The sequence below is a fragment of the Salmo salar genome, chromosome ssa09 (assembly GCF_905237065.1).
Source record: "Salmo salar chromosome ssa09, Ssal_v3.1, whole genome shotgun sequence".
In the NCBI taxonomy this organism is placed as follows: Eukaryota; Metazoa; Chordata; class Actinopteri; order Salmoniformes; family Salmonidae; genus Salmo; species Salmo salar.
In genome coordinates, this window is record NC_059450.1 from 155,970,371 (window position 1) to 155,993,494 (window position 23,124).

At 44.2% G+C, this 23,124-nt stretch overlaps 1 protein-coding gene across 1 annotated transcript in view; it reads right to left on the reverse strand.

The window, feature by feature from the left end:
• ppp5c (protein phosphatase 5, catalytic subunit) overlaps positions 1-19,587 on the reverse strand; it is a 37,644-nt gene extending 18,057 nt beyond the window's left edge. Inside the window, exons 1-2 of the mRNA XM_045724881.1 lie at positions 19,438-19,587; positions 2,118-2,359 (exon numbers count right to left, since the gene is read on the reverse strand). Coding sequence (XP_045580837.1) covers positions 2,118-2,359; positions 19,438-19,546 — 351 coding nt within the window. The 5' untranslated portion in view covers positions 19,547-19,587. The remainder of the gene's footprint in view (positions 1-2,117; positions 2,360-19,437) is intronic.
• Positions 19,588-23,124: the final 3,537 nt, after the last annotated feature.

Here is a 23,124-nt window from a genome sequence, read left to right on the forward strand (position 1 = left end):
AGAGCGCTGGTCAAACCCAGTCACCTGGTAGGATGTCACCTGGTGATATAGAGCGCTGGTCAAACCCAGTCACCTAGTAGGATGTCACCTGGTGATATAGAGCGCTGGTCAAACCCAGTCACCTGGTAGGACGTCACCTGGTGATATAGAGCGCTGGTCAAACCCAGTCACCTGGTAGGACGTCACCTGGTGATATAGAGCGCTGGTCAAACCCAGTCACCTGGTAGGACGTCACCTGGTGATATAGAGCGCTGGTCAAACCCAGTCACCTGGTAGGACGTCACCTGGTGATATAGAGCGCGTTGTTGTTGTTGTTGTTGTTGTTGTTGTGAGGGCTTCAGATCACAATAATATTAGAAAGTACATAAAGAATTAAAACAAAAACACCCAAAAAACTAAAATAAATCAATTAGGTGCCGTCTATTCATACTCCTCCCCCACGTTGTGGACATACACTACCGTTCAAAAGCTGGAAACGGCTGATTTTTTAATGGAACATCTGCATAGGCGTACAGAGGCCCATTATCAGCAACCATCACTCCTGTGTTCCAATGGCACGTTGTGTTAGCTAATCCAAGTTTATTATTTTAAAAAGGCTAATTGATCATTAGAAAACCCTTTTGAAATTATGTTAGCACAGCTGAAAACTGTTCTGATTAAAGAAGCAATAAAACTGGCCTTCTTTAGACTAGTTGAGTATCTGGAGCATCAGCATGTGTGGGTTCGATTACAGGCTCAAAATGTCTAGAAATAAAGAACTTTCTTCTGAAACTCGTCAGTCTATTCTTGTTCTGAGAAATGAAGGCTATTCCATGCGAGAAATTGTCAAGAAACTGAAGATCTCGAACAGCGCTGTGTACTACTCCCTTCACAGGACAGCGCAAACTGGCTCTAATCAGAATAGAAAGAGGAGTGGGAGGCCCCGGTGCACAACTGAGCAAGAGGACAAGTACATTAGAGTGTCTAGTTTAAGAAACAGATGCCTCACAAGTCCTCAACTGGCAGCTTCATTAAATAGTCTCAATGTCAAAAAAACACCAGTCTCAACGTCAACAGTGAAGAGGCGACTCCAGGATGCTGGCCAGTGTCTGTTCTTTTTCCCCATCTTAATATTTTATTTTTATTGATCAGTCTGAGATAGATAAGGCTTTTTCTTTGCAACTCTGCCTAGTAGGCCAGCACCCCGGAGTCACCTCTTCACTGTTGACGTTGAGACTGGTGTATTTCAAATCAATTTGATGTTATTTGAAAAAAATTGACAAATAAGTGTGCTTTTCTTTAAAAAAACAAGGACATTTCTAAATGACCCCAAATTTTTTGAACGGTAGTGTATCTATGCAAAAAAAAAAACTAAGCATCATGGGTAAGTCACCTTATGTTTGTACATTTGTTTGTGGGTCCAAGGCACACATCGACAGTCAGCCTTCATACCAGACATTGATATTCCATACAGATATTCAAACTACAACTGATGAATTTAAACATGATTACATGAAATCATAATAAGGTTTAGTTGTTCTCTAATGAACGCTCTAGTGAAAGGACATTTGACCACACCATGTTTACCATGACGTTTGTTTCTTTAGTTTAAATGATCACAATTTGTTTCGGTAGAACTCTACACATTTTTTTGTATCCAGAAGAATGACAAATAAAATGTTTTGTTATTTTTCATCAAACTCTGGGCATTGGATTTGTCTGCGTCAAGACTAACATTTCACCACCTTCCATCGTGGCTAAAGGATTAGAACGGAAATGTATTTGAACAATTATATTGGACAATTTAGCCACTACAGTAACTATTCCCATTTAAGTCACCTGGGGATTTACAACGATGTCATCTTCCTAAGAGTACCTTGAAGCTTCCTCTCCTGTCATCTTCCTAAGAGTACCTTGAAGCTTCCTCTCCTGTCATCTTCCTAAGAGTACCTTGAAGCTTCCTCTCCTGTCATCTTCCTAAGAGTACCTTCAAGCTTCCTCTCCTGTCATCTTCCTAAGAGTACCTTGAAGCTTCCTCTCCTGTCATCTTCCTAAGAGTACCTTGAAGCTTCCTCTCCTGTCATCTTCCTAAGAGTACCTTGAAACTTCCTCTCCCGTCTAACCGTGTCCGGTCTTACCGTCTCGTAGTCTTTGAGCGCAGCCTTGAACTTCCCCAGGGCCATGTTGGACGTGGCTCGACGATAGTAACCCTTGATGTAGTTCTTGTCTATCTCCAGACACTTGGTGGCGTCGGCCAGAGCGTAGCCATAGCACTCTGTCCGCAGGTACGCCAGGCTGCGGTTGGAGAAGTAGATGGCGCTGGCCGGGTTGAGCTCCAACGCCTCCGTGTAGTATTTGATCGCGTTGTCATAGTCTTTCTCTAGAAAACATCACATTCATTGTCATAGTCTTTCTCTAGAAAACAACATCACATTCATAGTCACAGTCTTTCTCTAGAAAACAACATCACATTCATTGTCTTTCTCTAGAAAACAACATCACATTCATTGTCTTTCTCTAGAAAACATCACATTCATTGTCTTTCTCTAGAAAACATCACATTCATTGTCTTTCTCTAGAAAACATCACATTCATAGTCTTTCTCTAGAAAACAACATCACATTAATTGGCATAGTCTTTCTCTAGAAAACAACATCACATTCATTGTCATAGTCTTTCTCTAGAAAACAACATCACATTCATTGTCATAGTCTTTCTCTAGAAAACATCACATTCATTGTCATAGTCTTTCTCTAGAAAACAACATCACATTCATTTAGATCGGAATCAGTTCCACTTACAAGGCTATAGTGGACTTTCTCTCGAGTCACTCATTCTCTTCAATAATATATGCATTTAAAATCGGCTTATTGCCTATCAAGGAACTTGTCAAAAAAACCCATGGAGTTGTCAATGGCGGTATTGAGCAAAGTCATAGAATAAACACAAGGTTCAAAAGGTTGAACTCTAAAAATGTATACCACTGGAAGACAAACCCACACATTAGGAAGTGTCTTTCCCTTAACGGGTAGATTGATAGGCTAATTAATTGATCAAGGGTTATCTTACCACCGTGCCGCTGTGATACGGAAGTTATCCTGGATTCCAACACATTGATGGGTTCCATAGCAGGATAACAGTGGCTACAATAACTAGCTACACCGTGGAAACTCTAACCTGCCAGTGTAGCGTATCAGGATACTGTAGTATAGCAGTATTCGTACTTATTATGGATCCCCATTGGCTGCTGCCAAAACAGTAGCTACTCTTCCTGGGGTACAGCAAAATTAAGGCAGTTTATACATTTTTTTTTTTAAACATTACAATACATTCACAGATTTCACAACACACTGTGTGCCCTCAGGCCCCTACTCAGGCCCACCACTACCACATATCTACAGTACTAAATCCATGTCTATGCACAGTGTGTATGTTATCGTGTGTGTGTGCGCATGTATCTGCGCCTATGCTTCACAGTCCCTGCTGTTCCATAAGGTGTATTTTTTTCTGTTAAAAAAAATTAAAAAATCGGATTCCTCTGCTTACATCAGTTACCTGATGTGGAATAGAGTTCCATGTAGTCATGGCTCTATGTAGTACTGTGCCCCTCCCATAGTCTCTTCTGTACTTTAGTCTGTTCTGGACTGTGAAGAGACCCCTGGTGGCATGTCTTGTGAGGTATGCATGGGTGCCCGAGCTGTGTGCCCGAGCTGTGTGCCAGTAGTTTAGACAGACAGCTCGGTGCATTCAACATGTCAATACCACTCATAAATACCAGTAGTGATGAAGTCAATCTCTCCTCCACTGTCAGCCAGGAGAGATTGACATGCATATTATTAATATTAGCTCTCTGTGTACATCCAAGGGCCAGCCGTGTTTCCCTGTTCTGAGCCAATTGCAATTTTCCTAAGTCCTTTTTTGTGGCATCTGACCACACAACTGAACAGTAGTCAAGGTGTGACAAAACTAGGGCCTGTAGGACCTGCCTTGTTGATAGTGTTGTTAGAAGGTAGAAACTAGGGCCTGTAGGACCTGCCTCGTTGATAGTGTTGTTAAGAAGGTAGAAACTAGGGCCTGTAGGACCTGCCTTGTTGATAGTGTTGTTAAGAAGGTAGAAACTATGGCCTGTAGGACCTGCCTTGTTGATAGTGTTGTTAAGAAGGTAGAAACTATGGCCTGTAGGACCTGCCTTGTTGATAGTGTTGTTAAGAAGGTAGAAACTAGGGCCTGTAGGACCTGCCTCGTTGATAGTGTTGTTAAGAAGGTAGAAACTAGGGCCTGTAGGACCTGCCTCGTTGATAGTGTTGTTAAGGCAAAGCATCGATTTATTATAGACAGACTTCTCCCCATCTTAGCTACTACTGCATCAATATGTTTTGACCATGACAGTTTACAATCTAGTGTTACTCCAAGCAGTTTAGTCATCTCAACTTACTCAATTTCCACATTATTGATTACAAGTTTTAGTTGAGGTTTAGGATTTAGTGAGTGTTTTGTTCCAAATACAATGCTTTTAGTTTTAGAAATATTTAGGGCTAACTTATTCTTTGCCACCCATTCTGAAACTAACTGCAGCTCTTTGTTGAGTGTTGCAGTCATTTCAGTCGCTGTAGAAGCTGACGTGTATAGTGTTGAGTCATCCGCATACATAGAAACAATGGCTTTACTCAAAGTCAGTGGCATGTCGATAGTAAAGATTTTAAAAAGCAAGGGGCCTAAACAGTTGCCCTGGGGAACTCCTGATTCTAACTGGATTATATGTGATAGGCTTCCATTAAAGAACACCCTCTGTGTTCTGTTAGACCAGTAACTCTTTATCCACATTATAGCTGGGGGTGTAAAGTTTTTCCAGCAGTAGACTATGATCAATAATATCAAAAGCCGCTGTGACGTAGAAGTCCGTCACTGGCCGCGGGCAGCATTTGGTACTTTAACGCACGCACACATTCATCACTCCTCCCTGCTCCGTTATCAGATAAGTTAACAATGTGGGTCGACACACAAGTTAACGTCTCTATCTTAGTACATACATTTCACACTTACTTCAGTAACCAGTTAGGGTATAAAGAAATAAAGACAGGTGTTCATATTTAATATAAGCAATATTTAGTATACTTATCGATGTTATGGATGAGCGCGGTTGTTTGTTCTGTTCCTCTCTCTCTCCATCTCTGTAGCTTCCAGGTATGCTGGATAAGGACCCGAGCTAAGGGAATTGGGCTTACTTTGTAGTGCCTGTCCGGAATGGCTCATTAATGTAAACGGGCATATTGGAAGACACTGTCAGTAGTGATGTAATTTTGTAAATGTTATATTGTGATGTTGTTTCATAAACGTGTTGCAATGTATATATTTTGGTATGTTTAGATAAATGGAAACTGTATGTTGAATAGGTAATTGCTTAATTAATTAGTGTTAATTGTTCTGAGGGGAGGGGCTACCCCTACAAAAGGAGCCTCTCTTTCAGTTCAAGGAGAGGCATTTTGGATTGAGCTGTGGGTGGGGCAGCTTTGTTTTTAAGCTGTCCCATAAGGTATACGTTTGATGGCAGTACTGTTGTTTTGTTCCGGAATCACTATGTAAATAAACACCGTTGCACAGAAGAACTTTTGCGGCTCCGCCATCTTTTTATTTTTTATAGAGGTTAGGTTTTCCAGTTTAGCCTTCTGGCCTACTCTACGTGACATATGGTGGCAGCTGTGGGATGGCGCACCGCAAATCAGTGAATTCCAACAAGAGAGGTAAAGGAATGCGTACAGGATTGCGTTCTCAGCAGCAGCATCAACTGTCAGAAAAGGTAATTGAAGTTGAAACTGGGTGGAATACCATGGAATCTTCTGGTGAAGAGGTTAATTATGAGAAACTAGGAGCCCGACCAAGGGGCCAAACACAACCAGAACTGTTTGAACTACCGGTTGAACCAGCAGATATAGCAATAAGAGACCAGCTGACTGAAGGAGCAGTTGGGGGACCAGAACCACACCCAACCATGGTAGCCCTTTTCCAGCAACTTTTCACCTGCCTTGAGAAGAGGGACGAAGACCTCAAGCAGGAGTTTCGGGGCCTACGCCAATCTATCCTCACAGCTCCTCACCAAGTGGAACTCGTCAGTGAGAGCCCAAGATTGGGTCTGCCAACACCAGGACGACAAAGGCTCGACGCAGCAGGGACTTCAACTCCACAGCAGGATCCCCAAGCAGTAATGAGGCCAGCCCCAGCACCAGGAGACCAGTCCAGCAGTGTTAACGTTCATCTTCCAGCATTCCTGAGGAAGGAGCCAAAGATGCCCTCATACCAGCAGGGGGAGGACATTGAAAACTACTTGCTGAGGTTTGAGCGAATGGCCAAGACGTGGCAGTGGCCGGAAGTAGAGTGGGCCTGCAGGCTTGTCCCATTGCTCACGGGCAAGGCCTTAGAGGCTTACACAGCAATGGATGAGGGGCTGTCCAACGTCTACAAGGGCTTGAAGGAAGCGCTGCTGATGAAGTTCGACATCTCCTCGGAGACCTACCGTCAACGCTTTAGAGTTGCATCGACGCCATCGGGTGAGTCACCGACAGAGACGTACCACCGCCTCAAGGGTCTCTACCGACGATGGGTTCGACCAGAGGAGAAGACACAGGACGAGATCGGTGAGGTCATCATCCTCGAGCAACTTCTACAAGTTCTACCACACGACATTCGAACCTGGGTTCGAGAGCACGAGCCCAAGGACGGGCTTATGGCGGCCAAGCTTGCGCTGCAGTACCTTAATGCACGTAAAGGGGGGCCCACCACGACCTGCAGCACCCGCTCCAAGGAGTCTCCGAGACACAAGGGACATCAGAGATACCCGAGATGGTGGAGGTAACTCTGGGGGTTATGTGTCTGGGAGGAGGGAGGTAAGGGATCATGCAGTTCGCTCTGATGGGAGGGGTCTGACCTGTTTTTACTGCCGACAGCAGGGGCACAAGGCTTCAATGTGTCCGCTACGTAAATCCAAGCTCTCAGGTTACTGTTATGTGCCCAGAGAGGGGGATGGTGTTCAGAATAGACAGACTGGGGAAGGGTCAGTCTTGGTACCTGTAAAAGTGAATGGTAAAAGTCTTACTGCAATGATTGACACCGGCAGTTCCCTGTCGTTGATCAGAAAATGTAATGTACCTGTTAATGACATTGATTACGGTCACCAGACACTGATCCAATGTGTCCATGGTGACCAGTCACAGCAGCCCACAGCTGAACTCACAGTGGAGATTCAGGGTCAGAAATACCTCCTCAAAGTTGGGGTAATGGCGAAGCTACCTTTTGAGATGATTTTGGGGAGGGATGTGCCTGTACTCTCTGATCTGTTGGGAAGTGTGGGGGGTCAGCTATATGAGCAGTCAGTTTGCCAGTCTGATGTTCAGGTGTCATGTTCAGTTGTCACTCGTGCACAGGCCAAAGCTGGTTTACAACCTCTGCCTGACTTGTGTGATAGTCTGTGTGAGGGGGGAACCAAAGGGCCCAGAAAGTCACGCCGCCAGCGGCGTCTTGAGAAGTATGTGGGAACCCCTGTACCTGTTGCTGATGTGTCTGGGTTAGAAGTGCAATGGGAAGTTCCACAAAATTTTGCTACACTGCAGAAGTCTGATGCAACCTTGAAAGGTTTATTTGATAAGGCCTTAGCTGGGGACAGCCAATCTTCATGTGGGGGAATATACACAGTAGACAACCACATACTCTACCTTGGGTCAGAAGCAGATAGCAGGAAGTTAGTGGTGCCATCTACATGTAGACCACTTGTTCTCAACCTTGCACATACAGTTCCATGGGCAGGCCATCTAGGGCAACATAAGACCTATCTTAGGCTAGGCTCCCGTTTCTTTTGGCCCTCCATGTATACTGATGTACAAACATACTGCAAAACATGCCCCACGTGCCAGAAAACCAGTGCTGTCCGTAGGTCTGACCGGGCTCCTCTATGTTCACTGCCAGTTATCTCTACCCCATTCAAGAGAATTGCAATGGACATTGTTGGACCCTTGGAGAAGAGTAGTGCAGGTTACCAGTATATATTGGTGATCTGTGACTATGCCACCCGGTTCCCAGAAGCCTTCCCACTCCGTTCCATAACCACTCCAAAAATAATCAGTGCTCTTGTTCAGCTCTTTTCTCGTGTAGGAATCCCAGATGAAATCCTGACGGACCAAGGCACAAACTTCACTTCACGACTGATGGTTCAACTCCACCGACAGCTGGGCATTAAAGGCTTGAGGACCACTCCCTACCATCCCCAAACGGATGGGCTTGTAGAGAGATTCAATCAAACGCTCAAGAATATGCTGAGGAAGTTTGTGGCTGACACTGGTAAAGACTGGGATAAGTGGTTACCCTTTCTGCTTTTTGCTTACAGGGAGGTGCCTCAGGCATCGACAGGTTTCTCACCATTCGAACTCCTCTATGGATGGCCAGTGCAGGGACCACTGGACCTGCTGAAGAAGTGCTGGGAAGGTTCCCCAGTAGCTACCTCAGGACAGGGGATTGTCCAGTACGTTCTCCAGATGCGAGACAGGCTGGAGCGGTACCGAGAGGAAGCTAGGGCAAACCTTCAGCAAGCCCAGAAGGCCCAGAAGCGAGGGTATGACCAGCACGCTCGCCACAGAGCGTTTGAGCCAGGACAGAAAGTCCTGCTCCTCCTTCCCTCGTCTACCAGCAAGCTCCTTGCGCAGTGGCAAGGGCCGTACCTAATCGGGAGGAAGATGGGCCCGGTGACCTACGAGGTGCTGCACCCGGACAAGGGTAAGGAGAGGCAGGCCTACCATGTGAACCTCCTCAAGGCCTGGGAGGAGAAAGGGGAACTCTCCAAGGTAAAGTCATTTCTGGTCCGCAGAGTAGAAGAAGAGGACGAGTCAGATGGGGTCACAGAGGCATGGAAAGGACGAGCAGAGGTCATACTGGCTCACCTAGAAGAAGACAAGCAAGTTGAGCTGAAGCAGCTGTTTGACAAGTATCCGGCCCTCTTCAGTCAGAGGCCAGGAAGAACCAAAGTCCTGGAACACGTCATTCGTTTGAAGCCTGGCCAGAACCCTGTCCGCCAGCATCCTTACCGTGTGCCTGAGAGGCTGGTGGTAGCCCTCAAAGAAGAGGTCCACACCATGATAGAGATGGATGTTGTCGAGCCATCATCAAGTGAATGGAGCAGCCCTATTGTCATTGTCCCAAAGAAGGATGGCTCTTTGCGTGTCTGCATGGACTTCCGTAAGGTGAATGCCATCTCCCAGTTTGATGCCTACCCCATGCCCCGCATTGACGACTTACTGGAGAGAATCGGTAGAGCTCATTACATCACCACATTGGATCTCTGCAAAGGGTACTGGCAGGTGCCCCTGGACGAACAATCCAAGGCCTACACTGCCTTCCGGACACCGATGGGCCTGTTCCAGTTTAAGGTCATGCCGTTTGGCCTTCATGGGGCCCCTGCAACTTTCCAGAGGCTTATGGACAAGGTCCTCCAGGACTGACGATTACTGTGCTGCTTACTTGGATGACGTGGTGATCTACAGCCACTCCTGGGAGGAGCACATACAGCATCTTAGCAGAGTCCTGGGGAAGATCCATGATGCAGGCCTCACGCTTAACCTCCTGAAGTGTGAGTGGGCAAAACAGGAGACTAAGTATCTGGGTTACCAGCTGGGTAAGGGTGAAGTTCGACCTCAGGTGGACAAAGTGGAGTCCATCAGGAACAGCCCTCAACCCAGAACCAAGACACAGGTGAAGTCCTTCCTAGGTCTGGCAGGATGGTACCGGAGATTCATTCCGCAGTTTTCGACCATCGCTGTCCCTCTAACCAACCTCACTTCAAAGGTGGCCAGCAACCCTGTGAAGTGGACTGAGGAGTGTGAGGAAGCCTTCAGGATACTGAAAAAAGACTGTGCTCATTCCCTGTTCTCCAGACCCCTGATTTTCAGAAGAGGTTTCTCGTGCAGGTGGACGCTTCGGCTGTGGGAATTGGAGCTGTACTGGCCCAAGGGGAGCCAGGAGAAGAGCTTCCTGTACTGTACCTGAGTCGGAAGCTGTTGCCGAGGGAAACCAGGTATTCGACAATCGAGAAGGAGTGCCTGGCTATAAAGTGGGCCCTAGATAGCCTCCGTTACTACCTTCTTGGGAGGGAATTTGACCTGCACACAGACCACAGAGCACTGACCTGGATCCAGACCATGAAGGACCGGAATTCTCGTGTGACCAGGTGGTATCTGGAGCTCCAGCCTTTCAGGTTCTGTGTCCGTCATAAGGCAGGAAAAGAAAATGTCACGGCAGACTACCTATCCAGACTCCCGAACCTGGTCGCTTCAGGAGAGGAGGAAGGTAATGTGACGTAGAAGTCCGTCACTGGCCGCGGGCAGCATTTGGTACTTTAACGCACGCACACATTCATCACTCCTCCCTGCTCCGTTATCAGATAAGTTAACAATGTGGGTCGACACACAAGTTAACGTCTCTATCTTAGTACATACATTTCACACTTACTTCAGTAACCAGTTAGGGTATAAAGAAATAAAGACAGGTGTTCATATTTAATATAAGCAATATTTAGTATACTTATCGATGTTATGGATGAGCGCGGTTGTTTGTTCTGTTCCTCTCTCTCTCCATCTCTGTAGCTTCCAGGTATGCTGGATAAGGACCCGAGCTAAGGGAATTGGGCTTACTTTGTAGTGCCTGTCCGGAATGGCTCATTAATGTAAACGGGCATATTGGAAGACACTGTCAGTAGTGATGTAATTTTGTAAATGTTATATTGTGATGTTGTTTCATAAACGTGTTGCAATGTATATATTTTGGTATGTTTAGATAAATGGAAACTGTATGTTGAATAGGTAATTGCTTAATTAATTAGTGTTAATTGTTCTGAGGGGAGGGGCTACCCCTACAAAAGGAGCCTCTCTTTCAGTTCAAGGAGAGGCATTTTGGATTGAGCTGTGGGTGGGGCAGCTTTGTTTTTAAGCTGTCCCATAAGGTATACGTTTGATGGCAGTACTGTTGTTTTGTTCCGGAATCACTATGTAAATAAACACCGTTGCACAGAAGAACTTTTGCGGCTCCGCCATCTTTTTATTTTTTATAGAGGTTAGGTTTTCCAGTTTAGCCTTCTGGCCTACTCTACGTGACAGCCGCACTGAAGTCAAACAAAACAGCCCCCTCAATCATTTTATTATCAATTTCTCTCAGCCAATCATCAGTCATTTGTGTAAGTGCTGTGCTTGTTGAGTGTCCTTCCCTATAAGCATACTGAAATTGTTGTCAATTTGTTTACTGTAAAAAAAAAAGAATTGTATCTGGTCGAACACAATTTTTTCCAGAAGTTTACTAAGGGTTGGTAACAGGCTGATTGGTCGGCTATTTGAGCCAGTAATACTATTCTTAGGTAGCGGAATGACTTTAGCTTCCCTCCAGGCCTGAGGGCACACGCTCTCTAGTAGGCTTAAATTTAAGATATGGCAAATAGGAGTGGCAATATCGTCTGCTTTTATCCCCAGTAATTTTCCATCCAAGTTGTCAGACCCCGGTGGCTTGTCATTGTTGACAGACAACAATACTTTTTTTCACCACCTTGCCAATCGGTTGTGCAGCCAGACTTATTTGCCATTCCTTTTGCCTCATCCCTCTCAACCATACCATTTTTCAATTCCTCATCAATCCACGGGGATTGAACAGTTTTTACAAGTCATTTCGGAGCGTGCTTATTAGTAACTGGAATAAGTAGTTTCATAAATGCGTCAAGTGCAGCGTCTGGTTGCTCTTCATTACACACCACAGACCAACAAATATTCTTTACATCATCAACATATGAATCACTACAAACTTCTTGTATGACCTCTTATACTCTATATTAGGCCCAGCCTTTGGAACTTTGGTTTTCCTAGATATGGCTATTATATTGTGATCACTACATCCTATGGATCTGGATACTGCTTTAAAGCAAATGTCTGCAGCATTAATAAAGATGTGATCAGTACATGTTGATGATTTAATTCCTGTGGTGTTTGTAACTACCCTGGTAGGTTGACTGACAACCTGATCCAGGTTGCAGGCACTGGTTACAGCTTGAAGTCTTTTCCTGAGTGGGCAGCTTAATGATAGCCAGTCAATATTTAAAATCACCCAGAAAATATACTTCTCTGTTGATATCGCATACATTATCAAGCATTTCACACATTATCCAGATACTGACTGTTAGCACTTGGTCTATAGCAGCTTCCCACCAGAACGGACTTTAGGTGAGGACAGATGAACCTGTAGCCATATTACTTCAACAGTATTTAACATTAGATCGTCTCTAAGCTTTACAGGAATGTGGTTCTGAAAATAGACCGCAACACCGCCTCCGTTGGCATTTCTGTCTTTTCGGTTTCAGATATAGTTAGAATATGAATAGTACCCGCCAGTCAGCTGTGGAGAGCCGACACGGCGGCTAAACCACCAGACCAGAGGGGCGTCCTGCCACTGGGGTGGAAGAAAAATAAAAAAGTAGGCGGGCGTGGGTTCCCCAGTAGCTTATGTAGGTTTGCTACTTGCTTGCTAAGAGTAGCTACTTCGCTCCTATAGTCTTCCGCAAGCAAGCAGTTGCCACATTGAAAGTCAACTCGGTCCACATTGGCCCGGAACAAAGCAAAGTAAAACGCAGCTCCTGCAACGTTGGAAACATTCAATAGCTGCCTACATTTGCAACTGCCGAGCCAGCTAGTCAAGCTGGGCTTTCTGGCAGGATCCCGGGACAGGTCGTAGCGCTCACCGCAATTTAGCCCAACAGAGCTAATAGGATTCAAAATAAAATAAGTGTATATAAAAAGTCAGCTTTTAAAACCGAGGTCTTTAGTTCAGGTTTCAGCGTTAGACAGCGTTTAACAACAAACATATGTCGCGCACTGATGACATCAGTGTCAGGTGATTAAGTGCAGTGTAGCGTATCAGGGTACTGTAGTGTAGTAGCGTAGCTTATCAGGGTAGTGTAGCAGTGTAGCATATCTGGGTGTTGTAGCAGAGTAGCTTATCTGGGTACTGTAGCAGTGTAGCATATCAGGGTAGTGTAGCAGCGTACTGTACCAGAGTACTGTACTGTAGCAGTGTAGCTTATCAGGGTACTGTACTGTAGCAGTGTAGCTTATCAGGGTACTGTACTGTAGCAGCGTAGCTTATCAGGGTACTGTACTGTAGCAGCGTAGCTTATCAGGGTACTGTAGCAGCGTAGCTTATCAGGGTAGTGTAGCAGAGTACTATACTGTAACAAAGCAGCGTAGCAGGGTACTGTAGTGTAGCAGGGTAGAACACCAGAGTACTATAACAGGGTACTGTAGTGTAGCAGGGTACTATAATGGTGTACTGAAGCAGCTATCACAAGGCCTGCTGTCTATGGGGTTTTAACCACAGTAAAGACACTTGGACCTGCACTGCACCTGAAATTTATGCTGTGACTGGATTATCTTCTCACATTCGTCATGGAAAGAGAGGAGCAGCATGGATGTTTAGTTTTTACATATCCGCTCACCCACTGCCCCATAAACATGATGGTGAACGGCCCCGATGTTTCACGTATTCACGGTGGTGTTATTTGACGGCGACATCATTTCCGTGAAAATATAAATATGCTTTAGCTTTATCTTAGCCAGGTCGCAGTTGTAAATGAGAACTTGTTCTCAACTGGCCTACCTGGTTAAATAACGGAGAGACATTTTTTATTTTATTTTAAGTTTACCTGTGCGGTTTTTATTTGACTGTTCCTGACCCCTCGACCAGACGTCTGTAAAAGTAGGCCTGTAAAACTTGAAGAGGCGTATGAGTGACACTGCAACATGAAGGTTGGAACTAATTCAAAGATGGCAGTTTGAGCACACACCTACCGAGCTCTGCATACCAACGTTTGAAAGATAGTGAAAAGTGTATTCTTTTTGAACTACCAAATGAATGCTAACACTTGCTAAAAAAAAAAAAAAAAAAAAAAAAAACAGTTATTGATGATTTAAGATGATATATTTTCCAAAATGTCACAGCGCGCTGACAGAAAGAGAAATCTTATGACTAACTCCTCAGCTAGCAATGCTCAGGCATCATCCAATGTCGTTACACAGGAAGCAAAACGCTTTGATTGACAAACTGCCACAACTATACCGGTCTGACAGACTCTATGACACTTACCGGGTCAGACGAGGATTTTCCTTCCTTGCCTATAACCCCAAGCAAACCGCCAGCTTCCAAGAAAGGCATGTTTGAACTGGGCCCAGAAGCCGCTGCCAAGAATGTAATCGCCACTCTTTCCAGTGCAAGGTGTGATGTCAGAGTAAATAGGCCGTTACAACGCAATCAAAATCGAGGGCTTATTTTATTTTTTTAAGTTGACTTTGCATGCATGGAAATAGAGGATGTTAAAGTCGCCCACATCGAAAAGCGTGTCGAAAAGGAGGAGGGAAAGATGGACTTGTGTCATAGAAGAATCGCGGAACTCGAAAGCTACTCCAGACGGTGGAATCGGAGACTGTATGGAGTTCCCGATGCGGATGGGGAGAACGTGCGTGAAGAGACCATCAAAGTCTGCCAAGCTATCCTACCTGAGGCGAAGGCTAGGCTAGCAGATGCTGTCGACACTGTACATCGCCTCGGGCACAAGAAGGCAGGGTGACTCCAAAGCCCAGAGGTGTCCTTCTCCAGTTCACATCACGGATCTACAGGGATACCACTTGGAAAGCAGCCAAGAAATCTACCTTCCTACGCAACCTGCGGTTTGCCGAAGACCTCTCAAAAGCAGACAGAGAAAGGAGAGAGAAACTGTGGCCAGCTGTGGAAAAAGCACGAAAAGAAGGGAAAGCAGCTTACTTCGTCGGAGGGCGCGCCTTCATCAACGGATCCGAAATCAACATTCCTCCTTGAGGACTGTCATGGACTGCGCCTGGTGGTCAACACGGGCTGCGCCTGGTGGTCAACACGGGCTGCGCCTGGTGGTCAACACGGGCTGCGCCTGGTGGTCAACACGGGCTGCGCCTGGTGGTCAACACGGGCTGCGCCTGGTGGTCAACAGAGGCTGTGCCTGGTGGTCAACAAGTTCCCGAATCCTTTACTTATAGTAGGTCGGGGATTTTAATATTTCTCTGAATCATTTAATTGATAGATGGCCTCCGGGACAGTCCACTTCTATGAATATAAGTTTGAGGCAGTTTATGGAAAGGTTTGATATTATAGATATTTGAAGAGTAAAGTTTCCTAATCTTTCACTTGGAGTAATAAAAATACACTTTCACGCTACTTCGCCCCGGGTTGGCAGTGTTATACGTCACGCTGGGCTTCAAAGTGTAAGGAGTGTCTGATGCGTGTCCACGGTCAACAGAGAAACTATAATTTTGCTTTATTTGAACTAACGATAGCTAGCTACCAAGTAGCTGGACCAGTTTTCCAAAAAGTGAATGATGTGTAAACGTCAAGTTTTGCTTGCTAGCCAACCAACTACATCAACGAATGCTGCTATCAAGCCAATCTACTACACTGAATAATAAACGGATCACGACGAGAGTTAATCTCATTTCACTGCGATTGGTTAGTCAACATGCAATAATACCTGCATTCTGTCAATCACAGATGAATTATTTTCATTTAGTAAGCAATCTAAAACGTTTACTGTCTCCCTAAAAGTTGATTAAGAGCTTTTTTCTCTTCTTCTAGAAAATGTATTTGGTATCAGCGTTGCTGGCTTTATTAAAAACTGCTCATCTAATGGATTTTTGATGTCCTTGGTGTTATTTGTTGGAGGGTCTATACATGAGGCCAACTTCACCATATTATCCTGGAGGCATACGTACACAGCCAGTCTCATTGTACAGTCACACTTTGCGTGAATGATGCAGTATCTCAACTTTAAACAATAATTTGTTTCGCTTCTTTCTATTATGTGGCTGCATGAAACAGCGACCATAAGATGAAACAGCGGCCATAACATGAAACAGCGGCCATAACATGAAACAGCGGCCATAACACGATGAGATTTGTTTACTTCACCTTTGTGGCTCCCTGATGAAACAGTAACATCCATTACAAGACAAAAAAAATGACAGGAAACAGGTTACCGAGTCAATTAGCTAACGTAACGACAAGCCAGTGCAAATGACCACTGCAAGAGTGTTGTATCGAGTTGCTTCCCACCGGGCAGCTGCAGGCTAACGCCCGCCGCCGGGCAGCTGCAGGCTAACGCCCGCCGCCGGGCAGCTGCAGGCTAACGCCCGCCGCCGGGCAGCTGCAGGCTAACGCCCGCCGCCGGGCAGCTGCAGGCTACCACCGGGGGGGGGGGGGAAAAGAGTTTACTGAGTTACCGTTTATATAAAGGAACTCAGTGGATTGAAATAATACCGTAAACACTAATCTATTTATTTCACATGACTGGGAATACAGATATGCATCTGCTGATCACAGATACCTTAAAAAAAATAAAAAAATAGGGACGTGGATCAGAAAACCAGTCAGTATCTGGTGTGACCACCATTTGCCTCATGCAGCGCGACACATCTCCTTCGCATAGTTGATCAGGCTGTTGATTGTGGCCTGTGGAATGATGTCCCACTACGCTTCAATGGCTGAGTGAAGTTGCTGGATATTGGCAGGAACTGGAACATGCTGTCGTACACGTCGATCCAGAGCATCCCAAACATGCTCAATGGGTGACATGTCTGGTGAGTATGCAGGCCTTGGAATAACTTGGACATTTTTCCCCCTTCCAATTGCTTCTTCCATTTTTGCGATAATGCTGCAATTAGTTGGTTGTAATTTTGGGTAGAGCAGACATTTCCATATATTTTTGTTAGCTGCATGTGTGAGAACTCCACCAGTCCCATTTATGATATCATTTACAAAGATATACCTTATTAAAATATATATATTTTTTTTATCTATTAGTAGATTTGCGTTTAACCACAATAATTGTTGTATTATTTGTTCTGTCTTTCTTGGTGGATTAAACTGAAATCACAACCAACTTTCTATTGCTTGTTTTAAAAATAACTATATTTGGGAGATTATTTCGTTTTCAAATAACCGAAAGTGAGAGGTTGTAATCTGAATAAAGGGAAAAAGGCCATTCTTGAACATGGGGTGAGACATTCTTACTAATCTGCTGGAGAACCAGTTCAGATTTAAGTATAACTTTTGTATGACTGAAACCTTTAGTGAGAGGTCTAATGCTTTAATATTTAATAATTTCTGCCCTCCGAATTCATATTCATTATATAAAACAGGCCCTTTTAAATTTTGCCTAGCTTGTCATTCCAAATAAAAAAATATATTTTTTTTGCTCATATAATTGAAATAAAACAGGTTGCTAGGTGTAGGCAAGACCATAAGCAAATTGAAAACTGGGATATGACTAAAGGGTTAATCAGGGTGATTTGTCCACAACTAGATAGGTATTTTACTTTCCATGGTAGCAAGAATTTATCTATTTTTGCTAACGTTCTATGAACATGTACTGTAGTGAGATGATTTATTTGTTTTCGGGATATGTATACCGAGTACGTCCACATCCAGTCAGACCATTTTATTGGTAAACTACATGGTAATGTATTTTTATAGTTTTTTTTTTTAAGTGATCCAATATGTAATATAGTATGCGTATCATAATTTGGTTTTAATCCAGAGAGGTTAGATAATCTGCCACACCTGTCAAGTGGATGGATTATTTTAACAACATTTAAGAGAAATAAGCTTCTTGTGCATATGGATCAGGGATCTTTTATTTCAGCTCATGAAACAAGGGAACATCACTTTACAATGTTGCGTTTATATTTTTGTTCAGTGTATATGCAGGCGAAGGCGTTTGATTGTAATCATGTTGGCCCATATAGGTTTTAGGATAAAAATACAACAAAACGGTCTTCACGGGAATGAGTGTTACACACAATTCTGAAACACAATACATATTTACACGTGATTTAACCTCAATCAAAATGGTACTATGGCTGCCATATTGGATTTTGGACACCATATTGGATTTGAGGCTACATCCATGGTGGCACCAAAGATAATTTGTGGGTAGGGGCTAACGTTACAAAAAAGGAACCTTGGCGCAACAAAAAAAATATTATCAAATTCCCGATGTCTGAGCCAACGTGTTTTCCTAAGATCCGATTACAATAGCCACAACATTAAAAAAAAAAACATGTGTAACTGTATGCATTTTTGTCAGGCAGGACCATACAGCACTAAATGAGAGGAAATATGACTGTAAAAGTGGTCTATTAAAATGAGCCACCAAAAAGTAACGCTTACATTCATTAAAAATATTGATTGTTGACATTATGTTTACAGGTCTATATTTCAAATATTCACCAGAAAAATCCCAATGCTGTTTGTTTGTGTATATAGGACAGACAACAAACTGCTTGCATTCCACATTTTAGCAATATCAGTGCTTGCAATATTGGGTTACATGATCGCCCCTCCAGCTAGGTATTATTCTGTACTTTCCTTTTTCACAGGGAGAATATAAGTACCTATGTTGAAAATGTTTACCGCACACAAACACATTTAGGAGCACAACGAATCCACTGGTGCTCGTAAATAAATAAAAATAGGCGCATATGCGAGTAAAATGTTCGCACTGTTGAGTGCCCTGGGGGTGTGTCACAATAGCTATCAATTTAACCCCTTTTGAAGGAAAAGATTTTTACACAAACATCCATTTCATAAACGAGAGACATTAGGGATGTGAAAAAAACATGTTTGTGTTTTGTTCTACCGAGGCTATGGGATCTCTCGATTTTTTGGGGGCCTTGCCACTTTCCTATAAGCTAACTTTAGTAGCGATGTGATTTAGGGTATTATGTGTAAAATGTATGATCTCGTGTGAGACAGGGTATTTTTATTTTTTTCCAATCGGAAAAGATATGACGACGGGTGTCAAATTGCTAAATTAAAACTAAAAACAGTGAAATCATGTTATTTTTCTAACGAACAGTAACTAGCTAGCGAATGAATGACTTGACATGGCCTGTCTACACGCACCAGTGTGCTACTCATACAATACCGACATGTTTTAGCGTGGGAAAAAAGCCATCTAGAAAATTCTGGTTGGTGTCATCAACATTAGTTACCACATACTGGATAAAAAAATCACAATTACATGGAATATAAAATAGATCGGTTTCTGTTTTCAAGAAGAACCAAGTTACGACGACGACGACAACACAACACAACCACACGACTGTGAGGCACGTTTTCACAAGTGTGTGTTAGCGGGTATGCTAACTAGCATAGTAGCAACTGTCCATTGCAGCAATGCGCCGTTTAGCTAACTAGCTAACTAGCATAGCTGATAGCATAGCAACCGGCTCATGTGTGCTAGACAAAATCCACCGTTGTTGCCCATACGGAAGGACACTGAATTTGGATCATTAAATACTTTGTCCAGATAGATTGAAAGATAACGTTAATCTAGAACAGACTTTACAGGGTTGTCATATTTACCTTTAAAGCAATTATTCGCCTTCTCCTTGAGTTTCTCTGCATTTTTATCTCCCTCCGCCATCTTCTCTCTGCTGCCGCTTGCGGATGTTGTTGCCGTATCGTTCGCCATTAACAGTACAGTCGTAAAGTGCGCACGTTGCAGTCCTATGGTCGCAAACTATACTTTTCCCACTGAGACCTAATCTCCGGTCAATTTTCCACCGCTCCACTGAAGCGTGAATTGTCTGTGGTAGCAGAGTTCTCCTAATTTGAAAAGAAAAAAGAAAATAACCATTGACACTAGGTTTTAACAGAAATAAGCAGAATATTATTTTTTTTTTTAAATAAGTTAAACTGAAATAATAAATAATTAGTCTACAATGAAAGAACATATTGAAATTGGTTGGCCAAATTTCATATACAATGTTGCCATCTGTCGTTTCATGTTAATTTAGAATAAAACAACACGCTTTACTGTTCTGTATAGTGAACCTATGCTGGCTCATTATTAGGCCATGCAGAATAACAGGGGGCAATAGTGTGAATCAACCTCCAGGTGGCAGCAGAGCTATGCAGAAGAGAAGCGTTACCAGATTGAGGCAGTCCAGTTAGTAGGGACGGGGCGGGGATCTTTAGGTTTAGACAGAGATCTACATGTGATAGAAGAGGCCTCTCAGGAATGGACCCGCAACCACACCCTCACACCCCTTTCCTGCCCCTTACCCCGTTCTACCCCCTTTCCCTCGGACCTGCCTCTTACCCCCTGTCCTGCCCCTTACCCCCTCTACCCCCTGCCTCCTGTCCTGCCCCTTACCCCCCTCTATCCCCTGCCCCCTGTCCTGTCCCTTCCCCCTTCTGTCCCCATGTCCCGCCCCTTACCCCCTCTACCCCCTGCCTCCTGTCCTGCACTTACCCTGCTCTACCCCCTTTCCCTCTGACCTGCCTCTTACCCCCTGTCCTGCCCCTTACCCCCTCTACCCCCTGCCTCCTGTCCTGCCCCTAACACCCCTCTAACCCCTGCCCCCTGTCCTGTCCCTTCCCACTTCTGTCCCCTGTTCTTCCCCTTACCCCCTTTCTACCCCCTGCCCCCTGTCCTTTCCCTTACCCCCGTCTACCCCCTGTCCTACCCCTTACCCCCCTCTACACCCTGCCCCGTCCTGCCCCTTACCCCCTCTGCCCCCTGTCCTGCCCCTTACCCCCCTCTACCCTCTGCCCCCTTTCCTGCCCCTTACCCCCCTCTACCTCCTGCCCCCTGTCCTTCCTTACCCCCCCTCTACCCCATGTCCTGCCCCGCCCTTTACCCCCCTCTACACTCTGCCCCCTGGCTCTGCTCTTCGTGACCAGTCCATCTGTGCTGAGGAATGAGGAAATGGTGTGTTTCCTGCCAGCTGGACTCAGCATGTGGATCCTGATAAACCGTAATGCTGTATGAGGAAGGGGACAGAACGACACAGGTCTCTCTTTCCACAACCTGAGTCACTTAGCCTGACATCTGACGCACCCTCGTCCTCAAATGACTGGCTGGCAAAAACAACACGGGTCCTTAAACAGAAACACACTAGAAACACCTTTCATGGTCAAAGCCATGACTCCTGTTAGCAGAAGTATTGTTGAATGGCTAATTAGCTCTCTCTATGCACTATACATTTGAAGAATTACTTATTTTTTTAAAGACAATTCAACATAATATTTACTTGCTTTTTTTGCCCGAAAACAGTCAAATTACAGAGATTGTCATTTAAAAATAATAGTAATCATTTGGTGGGTGCTTATATTTGTATAAGTACAGGTGTGTGTTAATAACAAATATAAATACATGTTTTATATGCACGTGTGAAAACAGATGTACCTTCATTTGAATGAAATTACATTGTATGTGAGGAAAGTTTGAATTTACGATTGGCACACAGGAAGTATGAAATGCCTGAACTAAACAGTACAGGAAGTGAATTATGTTTTTTGTTATCCACACCCTACGAAGGTCACGAAATACTACAGTTATCCCAATTTAACTAAATGGCTAACATCGCTAGCTAGCAAATTACTAACATATGTGCTGGTTCAAAGCCGCAACAGTCATGGACCGTAAAAAAATAATAAAAAAATAATAATCCTTATGCACAAAAGGGCAATTTACAACAACAGGCAAAATAGTATTATCACAATTATTTCACATAAAGGCCTGAGCAGGATGCATAATAAAAAGAAAAAACAAAAGTAAGGTAACAATGCATTACATCACGACATGAGCAAAGGTTCCAAAAACACCCACATCTCACTTTTTAGGATCTACAACACTCTCAGTATAGTGATGGATGTGTTTAGATATTATACATATTAAATTGTGTTATTCCCGAATTCATCCATAACGTCATATTCCAATTTGTTGGACTCGAGCGATACTTTTCCCCGTATGCGCGGGCTACACACAGAGAAGTATTTCTCAAGTCTCAAACAAGGGAACATAACGCTGCAAATAAAGATAGGATCCTAAATACAAATGTGTACAACATTTTAAATCAATATAAGTCATTTAAACAAAACACACTGTCTCTCTTATAACTCACTTTTGTTTGTGATAATTTGAGCAGATCTTAAAATCCCTACTCATCATAGATAACCCATTCACCCCTGTCCCAATGTGAGGCAGTGCTCGCTCAGTACAAAAAATAAACAGAAATCCGTCATGTCACAGAAAAAAAGTGAGCCAGTCTCACAGACAGACAGTCAGATATCAGGGCTTGAGGTTTTGTGTGTGATGTGTTTTGTCTGACACAGAGGATATGTCTCAGTCCAGTCGGCTCCCCCTGACTCACTGGGTCAGGCCCGGGACATCACATCCAGCCACAGGGAACGCAAAGGCACACTATTGATTCACGTTTTTTTTTTTAACACCACAGGAGTGAGCAGCACAGCAGTAACTGTGAATTTCACTTTCTCTCAGTGAGTTCATCATAATGACTCTTTGATGACGTCAGAGGCCTGTTCACCTGGTGATGGATGGAAGGAAATGGAGGAGCTTTCGAGGTAAACAAAGAGAGAAGAGGTTAAAGTTAGAACCCAGAGAGAGAGAGAGAGAGAGAGAGAGAGAGAGAGAGAGAGAGAGAGAGAGAGAGAGAGAGAGAGAGAGAGAGAGAGAGAGAGAGAGAGAGAGAGAGAGAGAGAGAGAGAGAGAGAGAGAGAGAGAGAGAGAGAGAGAGAGAGAGAGAGAGAGAGAGATAAAGTGCAGACAGTGGGAGGGAGAGAGAAAGAGACAGTGGGTGGGAGAAAGAGAGAGACAGTGGGTGGGGGAAAGATAGACAGTCTGGGTGGGAGGTAGCAATGTGTTGAGGGGGAGAGTGGAGACGAGAGAGATTGCTGTCCTTCTGTGTGTAAGATTCATGAGTTTTGGTTTTGTGGGGTCTTGAGAAAGTTTAAACAAACACAGAAAGAAGATAGTATATATACGAGGGACTGGAGGAGAGAAGGGGACTGACTGACATAATAATTATAGTACTGTCTATGGAACAACATACACATAAGTCATGTTATTCACCTCACAGGCTGTTATTCACCCCACTGGATGTTATTCACCCCACAGGCTGTTATTCACCCCACAGGCTGTTATTCACCTCACAGGCTGTAATTCACCCCCCACAGGCTGTTATTCACCCCACAGGCTGTTATTCACCTCACAGGCTGTTATTCACCCCACAGGCTGTTATTCAC